Source organism: Marmota marmota, unplaced genomic scaffold, assembly GCF_001458135.2.
Source record: "Marmota marmota marmota unplaced genomic scaffold, marMar, whole genome shotgun sequence".
Lineage (NCBI taxonomy): Eukaryota > Metazoa > Chordata > Mammalia > Rodentia > Sciuridae > Marmota > Marmota marmota.
The window spans coordinates 899,068-916,281 of NW_026000241.1; the positions used below are offsets into that span (position 1 = coordinate 899,068).

At 50.3% G+C, this 17,214-nt stretch overlaps 1 protein-coding gene across 6 annotated transcripts; it reads left to right on the top strand.

Moving 5' to 3' along the window:
- The first annotated feature begins 2,257 nt into the window (after positions 1-2,257).
- Slc44a2 (solute carrier family 44 member 2) lies at positions 2,258-16,332 on the top strand. 6 transcript variants are annotated; one of them, XM_048795549.1, is made up of 24 exons: positions 2,258-2,394; positions 4,166-4,218; positions 4,442-4,490; positions 6,552-6,625; positions 6,736-6,820; positions 7,605-7,689; positions 7,825-7,935; positions 8,022-8,082; positions 8,171-8,294; positions 8,401-8,484; positions 8,576-8,688; positions 9,855-9,986; positions 10,072-10,171; positions 10,258-10,350; positions 10,499-10,583; positions 11,078-11,340; positions 11,413-11,507; positions 11,894-11,997; positions 12,091-12,164; positions 12,253-12,323; positions 12,486-12,574; positions 14,069-14,153; positions 14,580-14,728; positions 14,961-16,332. In XM_048795549.1, exons 1-23 carry the CDS (start codon positions 2,273-2,275, stop codon positions 14,699-14,701), a joined length of 2,274 nt encoding a protein of 757 aa, XP_048651506.1. In that variant the 5' UTR covers positions 2,258-2,272; the 3' UTR covers positions 14,702-14,728; positions 14,961-16,332. The 6 variants fall into 6 exon arrangements, with proteins under 6 accessions (XP_048651506.1, XP_048651507.1, XP_048651508.1 ...); XM_048795550.1 differs by having other exon boundaries at positions 14,580-14,704; XM_048795551.1 differs by lacking the exon at positions 14,580-14,728.
- The last annotated feature ends 882 nt before the right edge of the window (positions 16,333-17,214 follow it).

The window sequence follows — 17,214 nt, forward strand, 5'->3', positions numbered from 1 at the left end:
TATTTAGAGGCAGGGTCTCACTGAGTTGTTTAGTGCCTCGCTTTTTGCTGAGGCTGGCTTTGAACTTGAGATCCTCCTACTTCAGCCTCTGTGTTGTTTTACATCATCAAATTGATGGTTTTGTTACAGCAACCATAGGAAACTTATACAGATGCTAGTTCAGGAGTTGGACAAGCTGTTTGTTGTTCACAGACTTTGAGATGATGGGCATGTTATATCTCTCTCAGCTTCATTTACTGCATCTGTCCAATAAACTTAATGGTAGGATCAGTCTCACAAAGAAGTTGCTGTACAGATTAAAATTGAGGTCAATTCTGTAACTTTATTTATTTATTTTTGATACTGGGCCTGAACCCAGGGATGCTCTATTACTAAGCTGCATCCCCAGCCCTTTTATTTTTTATTTGGAGACCTTGAACTCAAGGTCCTCAACCTCAGCTGAGATTACAGGCATATACCACTGCGTCTGGCAACTGTATAATATTTTAGAAGATTGCCCGGCACATGGCAAACATCAGGAAAATGGGGACATGAGTAGTGTGGTGTTTTTTTTTTTTTTTAGAATTTTAATATTTATTTTTTAGTTTTTTCAGCGGACACAACATCCTTTGTTTGTATGTGGTGCTGAGGATCGAACCCGTGCCACAGGCATGCCAGGTGAGCGCGCTACCGCTTGAGCCACATCCCCAGCCCATGAGTACTGTTTTGATGGTATCTTCTAGCATGCTTGCAGAGATTTGTTCAGCTAATTCCCCATCTGGCAGGTTTTGGATTGGGCTCAATTAAAAACCATTAGTATTTGTCACTCTCTTCCCTTCAACCCCACCCAGTAAGGTTCTTAAGAGCTAATGGAACCCATAGATGGCAAGGTCAATGTTCCCTCTTATGTTTCCTGAGAGCCCACAAGGCCAGGACGGGAGCCAACCCCGTCCCAGGTGCCCCTCTGTATTTTTAGCTTCATCTCACAGAGGGGTGATTCATGTTCACCCAGCCAGGTCCTGCTGCCACACCCCTGGCACTAAATCCTCAGGCCCGCCACTGTTTCCCTGAGTGAAAGAGCTGTCTGAGACCACCCAGTGTATCTCCCTTCCTAGTGTGGCCTTGTCAGGCTCAGACACCCTCAGTGGCTCCTACTTGACCAGTCACACCTAGATTGGGGATGGGCCTCCTTGGTGACAGGTAAATTGCATTTCCTCCCTGAGCTTTCTTTCCTCTGCCTTCCTCTGTGTTGACAGAGTCTCCATTATGGCAAAGAGTTTGAAAGGTCTTGAGACCTCCTGGGTCAACACTGACTTTTCTTTTCTTTTTTTTTTTTTTCTTTCTTTGTGGTGCTAAGGATTGAACCCAGGATCTTATGCATGCTAGGCAAGCGCTCTACCTCTGCTACCCCCCAACCTTTTTTTTTTTTTTTTTTTTNCCGCTTGAGCCACATCCCCAGCCCCAAGAATAAATATTAAAAAAAAAAAAAAAGGCTGGTGATATAGCTCAGTGGTAAAGTGCACCTGGGTTCAATCTCTAATACATTTAAAAACAACCCTGCACATTGATGACTCTAAGCTGTATTTCTCAGTCTTAGTTCTATGTGTATGGATTATATATTGTGCTTATTCATTCATCAAACCCTTACTGAGGTCCTGTTTTATGTGGTGTGCTATGCTGGTCACTGGAGACAGAACTAAGAACAAAAAAGACAACTTCCTGCGCATTTCAGCCAGGAGACAAAGGGGCACACACTCAACAACCAATAAGTAAAAGACAGTCACAACAGACAACATTTAAAAGGCAGTGGAGCTGGCTCAGAAACAAGCACACACTTGGTCCTAGCTACTTGGGATGTTAAGGCAGGAGGATCTCTTGAGCCCAGAGATTTCAGGTCAACTGTGGCAACGTATTGAGACCCTGGCTATAAAAAATGTTAAAATAAAATGAATGTGATGAGATAGAAGAGAAAGGGGCCCTGTTTTATCTGTTTGTTTATTTGCTTATTTATTTTTTGTGGTAGTAAGGATGAACCCAGGACCTTGTGCTCACTAGGAATGTGCTCTACCACTGAGCTATACTGTTTAGCTAAGGTGGGCAGAGGAGACCTCTCCAAGGAGGACCAAGGAGGTGCTACACGGAGACATCTGGGAAAAGAGTTTCTATGTGGAGGGAACAGTACAAAGGCCCTGAGGTGTCTGGTGGGGATTTTCTGGTACAGTCAGGAGGCTGGTGAGAATGCTCAGAGCAAGCCAAGGGTCCAGTGGAAGGAGCCGAGGGCCAAGAAGAGGCCATGATGAAGATTTCCGCTTTTCCTCAGAGCAACCTGGAGGCCACCGAGGGTTCTGAGCAGAGGAGGGTGCACTCTGATTTAGGAGCCTGCTGTGGAGAGACAGACAGCCTGGGTGAGCGCAGGTCAGTCAGGTGGAGGTGCCTGCAAGGGTCCTGGAAGGAAATGACCTGCTGTGTGACAGGGTAGGGGGCAGGAGGGGATGAGGAAAGCTTGGTTCTGGAAGGGTCTGAAGGCAGGGCAGGTGTGTCCAGAGGGGGCTCCCAGGTTTCTGGCCTGAGCATCTGGAAGGATGGAGCTGCCAATTACCATGTCTAGGCAGACTGAGGGACAATCAGGGGCTCAAACGTGACCTCCTCGCTGAGCATGAAGTGGCAGTGTGGGGTGAGGGGAGGGAGGTGCCTCACAAATGTGGGGTGAGACCCGTGTGAAGAAGCAGACATTTTAGAGTTGTCAGTGAGGACCCTGTAGGTGGGGTCTTGAGTTTGAGTGTCCCCCATGGACCAGGTAGCCAGGAACAGATGAGGCTTGTGGCCTGGGACCAGCCTGATATCTGTCCACTGCTCAGACTGGGTGGGGTGGGACCAGCTGGCCTTAGGGCTGGCAGGGACTTCAGGAACCACACGGTTTCTTTGGGAGCCCTGGTCACCCAAGGGCATGGCTTGGCGCCTTGGGCCTCGCCTGTTTGCTGAAGCCTGTGGTCCAGGGGTCAGGCAGGGCCTCCTTAGCTGGAGGCCAACAAGTGAGGTGGCATTTTCTCTAGGGGCAAACTAAGTCAGTGACCAGAGCCCCCCTCTAGGGTGTTTCACCGAGGTAGCAACTGCTACAGTTATGGAACACCAAATGTAGGAATCTCACCACACTGAATGTAGACCCCACATTGCTGAAGACACCCCCACGGAGACTGTATAATACCATGATAACTGTGTGGTGGACTGTTCTGTGTACAACTGTCCTTGAAAAGTAGATTGGGAGGCCTTGTTGGGTGGTGGATCTGTAGTCCAAGCTAGTGGGAGGCTGAGAGAGGAGAATTGCTGGAGCCCGGGAGGGAGATTCTGTCTCAAAAAAGAAAAAGACTAAAATAAATAAAACTCCTTCACCGGTTTGAGTTTTCTATCCTAGTACTTCACAGTTGGTTGTTGGGGCCCAGCTGTCTGCCTCAGTTTCTACACCTGCAGAATGGAACAGTGGAGGCGCCTCTTTAGGGTTGGAAACTGTTCCTTGCGGTGTCGCTAGGTGGGTGGCAGCAGGGTGGGCTGAGGCCCCAGGGTGAAGCCACCGGGTTCTCGGGTGGGGGCTGGGCTGGTGTGGGGGGCGGGGAGGGCTAAATCCGGCGGTTGGTGAGTGGCGGGAGCAGCTGCTGCCCGGATCGGCCCCCTCTTCCGTCCCTCCCCTCTGTCCCTTGGCTCGGGCCGGTCTGACCGGTTTGGGCCGCCCAGCCTGGCACTTGGCTGGGAGGAGCCGCCGCCAGTCGCTCGCTCGCTAGCTCCGGGTGTCTCTCGGGACGTCTGCGCGTCCAGACCCCGGGACTGCGAGGGCGCGAGAGCTGGAGGGCGCCGTCGGGGCCCGGCGCCCGCAGGGATGGGGGGCGATCGGCAGGATTACTACGGGAAGCACGGTAGGCTGAGCCCCGTCCCGCGCCCCGGGGCTGGCTCCTTGGAAGGCGCATCCGGGGGACCTCGGGGACGGGAGGAAAGACCACTAGAGGCTGGAGCGGAATTGCAGATCTCTGCCTGAGTCCCCATCCCCTGCCAGCCTCCCTCACCCCAGTTCTGTCCAGAGCTGCCTCTCCTTCGTGCCTCCAACCCCCCTTCCCCTAAGGACCTGCTTCCGTAGCCCCTTCCGCTGCAGAAGCCCCCTGCCCTCATGTCACCTTGAACCTTCCCTTTCCGCCAGGTTCCCTTCCTGGTGTTCCACCTCTGGTCAGCCGCCGGCTGATAATCTCGCTGGTAACTATGAGGGGCTCTCCCGCCCCGGGCAGTGGTATGCACTGACTGGGGACTTGGGTGTGGTGGCCTGGAGGTACAGTGGTGCCAAAAATTTGCCCTAGCGTTCTAAATTTTACTCCTGCCCACGCAAAGCACACCTACGGTCATCTGGGGCAATGGGTTTCGCAGCCTGTTCTTAGTTCAGATTTTCTGACCTACCTAGCTTAATCCTGTTGACTTTCAGGAACTCCCCAGAAGTACGATCCTACCTTCAAAGGACCCATTTACAACAGGTAAGGGCTCTGGATTCCTGGCAGCAGGCGATGCTATTCCTGCTTATACTGGCCCAACTCTTGTTTCTGCTCTCCTCCCTTCTGTTCTCCAGTAGACTGGTGATAAATATTTGCAACCTGATGGAAGGACTGATTTCTGTAATATACAAAGAAGACCTTACAGATTTTTTTTTTTTTTTGAACCCAGGGGCACTCTACTACTGAGCTATGTCTCCACCTACCTCTTTTTATTTTATTTTATTATTATTTTTGTTTTGAGACAGTATCGCACTAAGTTGCTTTGATGAGGGCGGCCTTGAACTTTTTGTGATTCTCCTGCCTCAGCCTCAAGTCTCTGGATTACATATGTGCACCACTGCACCTGACTAGATTGCTTGTCTCTCCATCTTTTTTTTTTTTTTTTTTTTGGTAGTGGGGATCAACTTTTCCATTGAGCTACACTTTCAACTTTGCAAATGGATTTTAAAAACAAACAAATGATGGGATCAGATCATTGGCAGGACAAGAAGTACTGTAGACAATGAAAAAAACGCTCAACTTCAGGAAAAAATAAAATAATGTAATTTAAAAGAATAACAGATTGTATTTCCCCATCAGAGATTAGCACAGATAAAAGATTGACACATATTCTGCTCTGAAATTAATTGGTGCAGTCTTTATTTATTAATTTATTTTTTGCAATACTGGGTATCCAACCTGGGATCTTGCAAATGGCTAGGCAAGTATTCTACCACTGAGCTATATCCCTAGCCCTGATCTTTTCTTTTGAGGCAGTTTCTCACTAAATTGCTCAAACTGACTTTATTTGAGATCCTCTTACCTCAGCCTCCAGAATAGCTGGGATTACAGGTTTGCACCATCAAGCCCTGCTAGTCTTTATTTATTTTTGAGATAGGGTCTTGCCATATTCCCCAGTCTGGCCTAAACTCTTAGGCTCAAGTGATCCTCCTGGGTAGTGGGGACTACAGATTCATACATCTATAACTGGCTGGTACAGTTTTTTGGAGAGGTAATTGAAAATGTGAAGTTTCTATTTTTTTTTAGAGAGAGAGAGAGAGAGAGAGAATTCTTAATATTTATTTTTTAGTTTTTGGCGGACACAACATCTTTGTATGTGGTGCTGAGGATCGAACCCGGGCCGCACGCATGTCAGGCGAGCGCGCTACCGCTTGAGCCACATCCCCAGCCCAATTTTCTATTTTCTTTTACCTCCTGGTACTAGGGATTGGACTCAGGGGTGCTCTACTACTGAGTTACACCCCCAAACTCTTTTTCTGTTTTGTGACAGGGTCTCTCTAAATTGCCTAGGCTGGTCTTGAACTTGTGATCCTCCTGCTCAGCCTCCTGAGTCTCTGAGATTACAGGTGTGCATCACTGTGCCCAACTGGAATATAAAATTTTCTTAATGTAAATCTCTTTGTTCCCAAACCTTAATTCTTTAAAAAATTTTTTTTGGTTTTGGTTTGTTTGTTTTTTGCAGTGCTGGGGATGGACCCCAAAGCCAGAGGCATGCTAGGCAATCACCCTACCACTGAGCTACACTCACTGCCCCCCCAAATTTTAATTTTACAGAAAAAAAATCCCAGTAAACCTTGCACACATGGACAGAATGTTACTAGAAATTGCTGGTAAAGATGTGGTAAAATAACCAGGTGGAGTGGTATATGCCTCTAATCCTAGCCACTCAGGTGGTTGAGGCAGGAGGATGGCAAATTCGAGGCCAGCCTTGGCAACTTAGTGAGACCCTAAACAATTTAGTGAGACCCTGTCTCAAAATATAAAATAAAAGATAAAAAGGACTGGAGATGTGACTCAGTGGTAAAGTGTCCCTGTGTTCAATTCCCAGTACCGAAAGAAGAAAAAGGAAATGATGTGGGGAAATGAACACTGAAGCACGAGAGAGCTTCACATTCCTGTCATAACCCTCTTTCGAGGACAGCGCAGCATTTAGATATCAAAACGTAAAATGCATATACCCTTTGGCACAGCATTCAAGCTACTCAGGAAACAGGTATATAAGGGCCAATGGACCCTTGCCCTGACACTCTCCCTCTGTTCCAGGGGTTGCACGGATGTCATCTGCTGTGTGCTGCTTCTTCTGGCCATTGTGGGTTATGTGGCGGTGGGCATCATAGGTGAGTAGAGGAGCCCTTAGGAGAAGGTGGGTTCTAGGGTGGGAGGGGACAATGCAGCCTCTGGGGCAGGGGGAGGGCTGCTGCTCAAAGGTGGCTGAATCCCTCCACAGCTTGGACCCATGGGGACCCTCGAAAGGTGATCTATCCTACTGACAGCCGTGGGGAGTTCTGCGGGCAGAAAGGCACAAAAAATGCGTGAGTGGGCTTCCCCTGGTGGGCAGAAGGGCTTCATAAGAACAGGGGGTGGTTCTGGGCTTTCCCTGTCCAGTCCATTATTAATCCAGTCCACAAGTACAGTCATCCCTCAGCACCCAAGGGTGGTTTCTTCCAGGACCCCCTGCAAAATGATTGGACGCTCCAGTCTCTCAATAAAGGGAATAGTATTTGCTCAGGATCAAGGCACATCCTTCAGTAGACTTCAGCACCTCTCATCATGTAAGATGATTTCGAGTGCACAATACAATATAAATGCTACATAAACGTTAGTGTACCGTGCTGTTTAGAGAACAAGAAAGGCAAGTCTCTACTTATTCCTTTTTTTTGCATGTGCAAGTGGTGGGGACCCAGCCAGGGCTTCAAGTTTGCACCATCTACCACAGAGCCATGCCCTCGGCCTCTGAGCCTCCTTTTCTTCTGTTTTGAGTTTGACGATCTACGACCTGAACAGAGTTTGGATAGTGTCTGTCATGGAACAACTGCTGCGAGATATATTTTTGTTCATTTGTTTTTACGGAGGATTGAACCCAGGGACTCTCTACCACTGAGCCACATCTCTAGTCCTTTTTCATTTTTATCTTGAGATAGAATCTTGCTAAGTTGCCCAGGCTGAACTTGAACTTACCATCCTCCTGCCCAGTACCCCAAGTCGTTGGGACGACAGAGGCCTGGCTTCTGGTTTTCATTGGTTGTTTTCATAAAGATTTTTATGTGTGTGGGGGGCCTTGACTATTTATTTCTATTCTCCTTTCTCCAATCCTAGGAACAAACCCTTCCTGTTCTACTTCAACATTGTGAAGTGTGCCAGCCCCCTGGTCCTGCTGGAATTCCAGTGTCCCACCCCACAGGTAACTTGTCCCCACCTCTCCGCTTTGCTCTCCTGTTCACTTTCTGTGCCCCATAAATGTGGGGTGGAACCTGGTCCCTAAGTGGGGATCTGCTGTCTGTCTTGACTGAGTCTGCTGTCGTCTTTCTGCCCCCAGATCTGTGTGGAGAAATGCCCCGACCGCTACCTCACCTTCCTGAGTGCCCGAAATAGTCGGGACTTCGAGTACTACAAGCAGTTCTGTGTTCCTGGCTTCCAGAACAATAAGGTGAGCAGGAAGCTGCCCTGGGCGCTCAGGCATGCATCTAGTGGTGCCAGCCTGGGGGATTGCCTCTTCCCTCTTTCTCTTGGCAGGGTGTGGCAGAAGTGCTTCGAGATGGTGACTGCCCTGCTGTTCTTACCCCCAGCAAACCCTGTTAGTCTGGAGTTCCATAAGGCCAGGCTGGGGTGGGGGAAGGTCTGCAGGGCTCAGCCTGACAGCTCGTGTCCCCTGTTGCCTCCAGTGGCCCGGCGATGCTTCCCAGCCATCCATGCTCACAAAGGGGTCCTCATGGTGGGCAACGAGACGACCTATGAAGATGGGCACGGCTCTCGGAAGAACATCACAGAACTGGTGGAGGGTGCCAAGTGAGGATTGAGGCCCCCACATTAGTGTCATACTGCCCTGGCTGGGAGAGGGCATACCCTGGGCCAGGAGGGGTGTCTGTCCTGAGCCTCTCCTATCTTCCCCCAGAAAGGCCAATGTTGTTCTGGAGGCACGACAGCTGGCCATGCGGATATTTGAAGATTATACCGTCTCTTGGTACTGGATTGTCATGTGAGTTAGAGGGAAGGTGGCTCTCCCCTGGCTGCCCCATCTGAGGCTCTTGTAGGATAGGATCTTCTAATGTCCCTATTTTATCCCCCAGAGGCCTGGTCATCGCCATGGTGCTGAGCCTCCTTTTCATCATCCTGCTGCGCTTCTTGGCTGGCATTATGGTCTGGGTGATGATCGTCATGGTGATTCTGGTGCTGGGCTATGGTGTGTCTCTCCCCTTCTGTATCCACCCTTGCCTACAGTCTACAGAATGCCCATGCCCTTTGACCTGTTTATAAGAGCTGCCAGTTGAAAACAGCTTCGGTGCCCTCAATAGGGGATGGGTTCAATCCAGCTCTCTGGCACTGGGGATGTGGCTCTTTGGTAGAGTACTTGTTAGCATGTGCAGTCCCCTTGTGTTCAGTCCCCAGTGCCACAAACAAAAACCAGACTAAGGGCTGGGGTTGCAGCTCAGTGTTAGAGCACCTGCCTAGCATGGCCAAAGCCCTGGATTTCTTCCCCAGGACTGCTCAAAACAAACAAATATCCCCCAAATCTCTGGCTATTTGTAGCTTTCCAAACTAGGACCTAGGTCAGCATTTTATCAACACCAAAAGACATTCTCAAGAAGGCTTTTTAGCACCAGGGAAAGGGGTACCTACACTAGCAGGGGATCAAATTCTTGCTCTGTCACTTCCTAGTTCTGTGTCCTTGGGCAAGTGACTAAGCCTCACTGTGCCTCAATTTCTTTCTTCGTGTTATGGGGATAATTAGTATTTACTCGTTTGGAGGCTTAATGAGAAGGAGACAGTGTGAGGATAAAATCAGGGGAAGGGCTTGTTTAGAGCAGGACTTTGGAATTTGGAGGCTTCACTCCCAAACCAGTGCTTCATATGCTGATGCTTCACTTCAACTTGCTTGGTGTGTCCTCCCATCTGAGGACACAGTATCCAAATGTTCAGGTTAATAGTGGTTTCTGGTTGGGTGCTGGCATTTTAGGTGACTTGATTTGTTCTTAATAACTGTACTTACATTTTTATTTATAATTTATTTTTTGCGGTGCTGGGGATGGAACCAAGGGCCTTGTCCATGCCAGGAAAGCATTCTACCACCACGCTGCACCCTTGTCCTACAATTTTGTTTTACAAAGAGCTAAGGGGTACAGGCAAGGCACCAAGATCACAAGCCAGCCTCAGCAACTTAGGCCCTGAGCAACTTAGTGAGACCCTGTTTCAAAATTAAAAATAAAGAAAAGGGGGATGGGTGGGGATGTGGCTTAGTGGTTAAGCGCCCCTGGGTTCAATTCCTGGTACCAGAAAAAGGAAAAGAAAAAGAAAATGTGGTATATCTACACAATGGAGTTGCTGGGCTAAGGTGGTGATTCTGTGCAGGAATATTTCACTGCTACATGGAGTATGCCCGGCTGCGTGGGGAGGCCGGCTCTGATGTCTCCCTGGTGGACCTTGGCTTCCAGACAGACCTCCGGGTGTACTTGCACTTACGGCAGACCTGGATGGCCTTCAGTGAGTTGAAGCCCCCTAATCCTGCCTCTGGTGGAGCCTGGGCGATAGTGGGGAGCCCAAACGGCTCATCCTCTGCCTCTTACAGTGATCATTCTGAGCATTCTTGAAGTGGTCATCATCTTGCTGCTCATCTTTCTCCGGAAGAGAATTCTCATCGCCATTGCACTCATCAAAGAAGCCAGCAGGTGGGGTCCAGCACACGAGGGGACCTGGCTGGGTTTTTCCCTAAGTCTCTTCAGGTCTTGATGTCTCTGTCTCTGCTCTTCCCCAGGGCTGTGGGATACGTTATGTGCTCCCTGCTGTACCCTCTGGTCACCTTCTTCCTGCTGTGTCTTTGCATCGCATACTGGGCCAGCACTGCTGTGTATCCATCTCCAGACCCTATTTCTGACAGCCTGGGGGACAGGGCTGGATCATGGTGGTGATGAAGGTGGTGGTGGGGGTGTGTATCCTTTCTCATAAGCCCCTAGGGTTCCCAGGCCCAGATTTCAAGTTCCTTAATGAGCCTCTAGCTTCCTGTCCACTTCTAATGAAGCTGTCTATAAGATTTTGGATGATGCCACCTGCTCACTAGCTGGGAAAACCTGCAACCCTGAGGTGGGTGTTCCCCGGGTAGGGAGGGCAGGTATCGCCCCAGCAGCTCTCAGACATTTTGAAACCTCTCATCCCTACTTGGAGATCATATGGCAGACATTTGGCACCTGCTGTTTGCACTGTACTGGGTATCAGTGACATGGAGTTGAAGAGACCCCCCAAGCCTGGACCTGGCAACTTTTCTGAACAAACTGGGAAGTGATACACTTGGCCTTTCCCCCATTTTGGGTGCTGAACTACACATCTTGTTCCCCCTTCACTTCATGTCTTGTGCCTGCACCCTTTTCTCGACCACTATGATGACTGTTCTTGTTTTTAGAACCACTTCTTGTGTTCCACCAGCCCCTAACATGAACTCCAATTCCTTGATGGCACTTTGATCCTCATGACTTCTGTCTTATCCTATGGTCTAACCTGACTGGCCACTCAGTGATGCCCGGAGCCCAACTGAACTCCTGGCCCCTGTATTTTGACTTGGTCTTGTGTCCCTCTCCCAGACCTTCCCTTCCTCCAATGAATCCCGCCTATGCCCCAACGCGCATTGCCAGTTCGCCTTCTATGGCGGTGAGTCGGGCTACCACCGCGCGCTGCTGGGCCTGCAGATCTTCAATGCCTTCATGTTCTTTTGGTTGGCCAACTTCGTGCTGGCGCTGGGCCAGGTCACACTGGCTGGGGCATTTGCCTCCTACTACTGGGCCATGCGCAAGCCAGACGACCTGCCAGCCTTCCCGCTCTTCTCTGCCTTTGGCGGGGCACTCAGGTAGTTCAGGGCTGGGGATGGATTGGGGTGGAGGTGTTCTGACCAGCTGCTGACCATCTCCTCTGCCCACAGGTACCACACAGGATCCTTGGCCTTTGGTGCCCTCATTCTGGCCATTGTGCAGATCATCCGAGTGATGCTTGAGTATTTGGATCAGCGCCTGAAAGGTGTGGTCCCGCCAAGGCTGTTATTGTCTCTTGCTGGGGGCGGGACTATGTGAAGATCTGGGGATTCCTTCTTGCTTGGTGGTGGGCGAAAAAAAAGGGATGGGAACATAATTGGCTTGTGCCTGTTGGGGTGGGGAGCTGAGGGGCTGACGTGATTGGTTCCCGAGGGGTGGGTCCAAGAGGCCTGAGCCACCATTGGCTCCAGCAAGGAGGGCGGGATGAGGCTTCTGCTTGGGCTTGGGGGCGGGGCCTGTGCAGCAGTGTGTGTTCAGAGATTGTGTCTTGGGGGCGGGGCTAAAGAGCTTTACAATTGGCTCATTCATTATTGCGGGGCCAAGGACTCTTGAATTTCTATCCACTTTTGCATCCCTTTCTTTCTCTTCCAGCTGCAGAGAACAAGTTTGCCAAGTTTCTCATGACCTGTCTCAAGTGTTGCTTTTGGTGCCTGGAGAAGTTCATCAAATTCCTCAACAGGAATGCCTACATCATGGTGAGTGGCCCAGACCGTCGGAGAATGAACTCACCAGTTCCTGCCTGGTGAGTTCCCTACCCAGTGGGCCTGATCCTTCCTCCTCCCTTCCAGATCGCCATCTACGGCACCAACTTCTGCACCTCAGCTAGGAATGCCTTTTTCCTGCTCATGAGAAACATCATCAGGTCAGGGAAGACACCTCCCTCCTGTTGCTTCCCTCTCTCCCCAGTCCTTGAGCCAATATTCACATCTGCCCCTCACTGTTCCCTGCAGAGTGGCCGTCCTAGACAAAGTTACCGACTTCCTCTTCCTGTTGGGCAAACTTCTGATCGTGGGCAGTGTGGGTGAGTGCCACTACCCCACCTGTCATAGTATGGCAGCCTGTTGGGAGTGACTTGTGAAATGCCATCATGCTCCATCTTTTCTATGATAAATGTCACCTTGGGGAGCTCTTTTCCTATAGCCAGAACTCTCAACCATCTTTGTGTTCTTTCCCCTACCTCCAGGAATCCTTGCTTTCTTCTTCTTCACCCATCGTATCAGGATCGTGCAAGATACAGCACCACCTCTCAATTATTACTGGGTCCCAATACTGGTATGGAGATCTTTGGGGACAGATAGAAGTCTGGGGATAAGGAGGTGTTGGGACATGCTTGGCCTCCTTTGGACAGATGTGGATGAAAGTCAGATGGACTGAATATTTATTCAGCCCATAAACATTTTTGTAGATGTCCTTTCCTTTAGAGGCTTTACAATTTAGAGGTAAACAGACATTAATTAAGAATTAATATTGGGGGCTGGGGATATAGCTCAGTTGGTAAAGTGCTTGCCTTGCATGCACAAAGCCCTGGCTTCAATCCCCAGCATCACACACACACAAAAATAATAATAATAAAAAAGAATTTATTGGGCCAGGCTTGGTGGCACACAATCAATCAATCAATCAATAATAGTACTGGCAAGCCAGGTGAGGTGGCCTAGGCCTGTATTCCCAGTGACTCAGGAGGCGGAGGCAGAAGGATTAAAAGTTCAAGGCCAGCCTCAGCAAATTAGCAAGGCTCTATGCAACTTAGTGAGACCCTGTTTCAAAAATGAAAAAAAGGGGCTGGGGATTTAGCTCAGGGGTATAGTGCTTACCTGGCATGATCAAGACCTGGGGTTTGGTCACCAGAACCTTAAAAAAAAAAAAAAAAAGAAGAGAATGATATTGGTGAGTGTAAATTGCCATCTGGGACATGTTGTCGGCATATTTACACACTATAGGGAATCATTAGGGTCTGAGGCGAAGGATCTGGGTAGGTCAAGGGGTCCAGGTGACTTCATGCAAATGATACTGAATCTGAGATCTGAAGCTGTAGGTGACTGCCAGGCAGAGAGAACAGCAAGTACAGAGGCCCTGAGACAGGACCCTGCACCAGGAGCAGCGAGGAGACCAGTGTGTTGATGTGAGAGTAAGGAGCTAGAGAGGAGGATAAGGAGTTGACAGGGTTGGAAGGGTTGAGTCTCCATCCCAAGAGCAGTACAGGCCTTGGGGCCCAGTGACCTAGATTTTTTTTTTTAATCTTATTTCCTGTATTTGTTAATTCTAGGGTGAGTAACTGGGCAAAGTTTTTAATCTCTCTAAAGTCAACTTCAGTCAACAAATGTTTATCGGACTCCCAAGGCCCTAGGAGTCTCCAAATTGCTAGGGATATAGCAAAAAATACACCCATACAGTCTAGTAGTTATTAAACCTATAATTCCCTAAAAACATGTATGAAATTGAAACTGAATGCAGGCCTGAGGTAGGGTGCATAATGCCAGGAGAGCCCAAAACAGGGTCTAGGTGTTGGAGGCAACTTCTGGAGTAGGTGGTACTTGAGGACTCGCTATTTAAGCTGAAAGCAGAAAGATGATGAGTCATGAATTACACTTAAGTCAGGACAGCAGCCTGGGCCCTGGGATCCTGTCAGCAGTGGTGAGAAGTTGTTATTCCAAAGAGGGCTTATCAACAGGGGATTGACACGATGGCAGTCTAGGAAGGACTTGGTGAGTGGGGCTTGTTCTGGGCAAGAGCTGGGGCAGAAACAAGCCATCTCCCCTCCCCCAGACGGTGATTGTTGGGTCCTACTTGATTGCCCATGGTTTCTTCAGCGTCTACGGCATGTGTGTGGATACGTTATTCCTCTGCTTCTGTGAGTGACCTCTCACCCCAGCCCTCATGGGGCCCCAAATCCCTCCTTCCCGTGGGTCATGCCATCTCCCTCCAGTGGGCACACATCAGTGTTCAGTGCCCTCCGCTTCCCCAGGTTGTCCCTTGTCCCGGGGCCCTAGCATGCCTTCCTGGCTTCCTCACTGCACGGAGCTGCTCCATCCCGTGGTCCCCCAACCTGGGCTACAGCTGGAACCCTCTGCCCCTGGGTCCTCAGCTCTGGATTTCTGGCTTTGTTGGGGGTGGATCTATGGCTGCCACTAACTCTGGTCTCTCCGTCTGTCTGTTTTTTTTTTCTTTTCTTTTCCTCTCCTCCATGCCTGCTGGCTTCCCCGTTCTTCCCCTGCCTCCCTTTCCCCCTCCTTTCCTGACTACCCCATTTTCCCCCGCCGGTTTCTGGGGGGCCCAGGTGAGGACCTTGAGAGGAATGACGGCTCTCAGGAGCGACCCTACTTCATGTCGCCCGAGCTGAGAGACATCCTGTTAAAGGGGAGTGCGGAGGAGGGCAAGCAGGAGGAAGTCGAGGAGTAGAGAGTGAGGGAGACGCCTGGGAGCCAGGTGTCCTCCCCGTAGGCTGGGGGAGGTGCATGTGGGGGGGCTCCCTTGCCTGGGAGTGTGGGATCATGTGGTCCCTTCCCAAGCCCACTACAGACTGCCCCTCTGGTCCTAGTGTGTCTTGCTTTCTAACCCTCTGAGGCTTCTCTATGGCCCTCATCCCCTCACCCTGTCCCCGAGGCCCCTGCCTGTGGACTCTCTCTCATGCCACCTGCTCTGGGGCCTCTCTCTGCAGTGGAGGATCTGGAGAGAAACGATGGGTCAGCTGAGAGGCCTTACTTCATGTCTTCCGCTCTCAAGAAGCTCTTGAACAAGACCAACAAGAAGGTGGCAGAGTCCTAAAGGTCCGGCCTCCCCTGCCTCTCCAGAGCCCTCCAGTCGGCGGCTTGGGTCAGTACCCCCAGCCCATCGGAGTTGCCTGAAGTCCTGTCACTGCCTCTCTGCTCCCTCTTCATGATCTAGTTACTGCCAGTTTCTGGGGACCTGGAGGATTTGGGGTATCTCTTCCCTATGCCAAGGGGTGCTCGGAGTTTCCACAGCAGCCCTGCAAGACTGAGATGAAATGAGTCACTTTAGCTCTCACTGACCTGGATGGGGACAAATCCGGTGTAGCCTCTTGATGCCTGGGATGGGAGGTGGCCAGACTTCTGCCAGCTCCTTCATGCTTCCTGTCCTCTTCTTAGACCACAGTGGGAGAACAATGGGAAGGACTGAGATTGTATATGAGAGAGCAGCGGCTGTGCTGAACTTGAGTTCCAAGTTCCCCCTGCCTCTCTAGCCAGGACTGAAACCCATCTCCACGGCTGAACAGTTGGCTCAAGGGCCGCCGGATGCATTTCTTTATTATTATTTTTTAACTTGGACATGCATTAAAGGGTCTATTAGCTTTTATTCCATCTGTCTCCACAGCTGGGATGGAGCTGCCAGGGAGTGCCTTCATTTGTCCCCACCCCCTACTGGGTGTGGCTGGGCTGCGAGTGTGTGCTTGCAGTAACTAAGTCCCGACTAGAGAGGCCATATTGCGGGGACTCATTGAGGAGAGCCCTTGATGAGAGGAGATGGGGCCAGATGTTGGGAGTGGCAGCAGGAAGTAGGCTTGACCACCAGAGCACGCCAAAGGAGATGCTAATGATTGCTTAATGGAAACCTGCTGGCCTGTTGCCTGGCTGGAGAATTGGACCCGATGCCTCCCGCCCTCCTTTGCCAGTTATTGACACTGCTCTCTTTGTAAGAGAGAAAAGAAACTGAATCCACCTAAGGGATGGTTTTCAGGGGACAGGGGTGGGTGGGGCAGGTGCCCTGGGCTAACAGGGCCCTCTGCCTACTCGCCTACCTTGGGGATCCTTTTGCCAAACTGTTGAACTCAGGGGACCCGGTTGTCTGGTTCCCCCTTTGCCCACCACAAACCCAGCAACCCCTACCCCCACTTCATGCCTTCACTCATGGGCACCATCAGCACTATCCATCAGGATCCCAGAGAGGGAGGATTCCCAGCCTGTGGTCTCCCATCTCTGTGCCTGCCACCTGCCATCCCCTTCCTGTCTGCCCAGCTCTATGCATCTGTTAATTGCATTCCAACCACTAATAAAGTGCCTATTGTACAGGTCTGGGCTTGGCATGTTTGTGGGGGGAATGAGAGGATGATGGGGGAACCCCAGCTTCCAGTGCTCTGGGATTCTCAAAGTTGGGGAAGAAGGAAGGGCAGGAAACCCACTGTCTGCTGGCCTTGAACTCTGCCCCAAATTCTTCCACTGAAGCTGCTCAAGTTTCTCCTGGAGGCAGCTGGCTGAAAAATGGCCCTTCTGCTATGATCCCTGGAGTGCACAAGGCAGCCACCTCCCGTCCACCTCTTCAGTCACCAGTCCTGAGCACATCCCTCAGATCTTTGTCCCAGTGCACCTCACCTGAGGCCCCATAGTCTAGCCCAGCCGCTTTTGATCCGTCTTGCTCCCTGAAGGCTTGCTGCTGCCCCCTGGTGCCAGCTGTTGTCATTGTCTCCAGGCTGTCTGCTCTACAAGGTTAGGATATTCATTTCCCTCCCCTGGAATTTAGTTATTTTTCCTTTTTCCCTTCCTTATTTCCTTTTCCCCTTCTTTCCTTTTTTCTCTTCTTTTTGTTTATTTATTTTTTGTGGTACCCAGGACCTTGAGCGTGCTAGGCAAGTGCTCTACCACTCAGCTGCACCCAGTCCTGTTTTTTTTTTTTTTTTGGTACCAGGGATTGAACCAAGGGGTGCTTAACCACTGAGCCACATCCAAGCCCTTTTTTATATTTTGAGACAGGGTCTCACTAAATTGCTTAGGGCCTTGCTAGGTTGCTGAACCTGGCCTTGAACTTGGGATCCTCCTGCCTCAGTCTCCCAAGCTGCTGAGATTATAAGCATGCACCACCATGCTTGGCTCTTCAGTCCCTTTTCCAGACAAGGTTAGTCTCCTGGATTATAGGTATGTGCGACCCACTTGTACTTTTTTTTTTTTTTTTTTGATACC

Bases quoted from the DNA above. Each gene is read 5' to 3' on its own strand.
- Slc44a2 (XM_048795549.1), top strand. From the start codon at position 2,273: ATGATGAAGATTTCCGCTTTTCCTCAGAGCAACCTGGAGGCCACCGAG. The intron at 8,689-9,854 runs GTGTGTCTCTCC...GATTCTGTGCAG, and splicing joins GATTCTGGTGCTGGGCTATG to GAATATTTCACTGCTACATG. The intron at 14,154-14,579 runs GTGAGTGACCTC...TGGGGGGCCCAG, and splicing joins TACGTTATTCCTCTGCTTCT to GTGAGGACCTTGAGAGGAAT.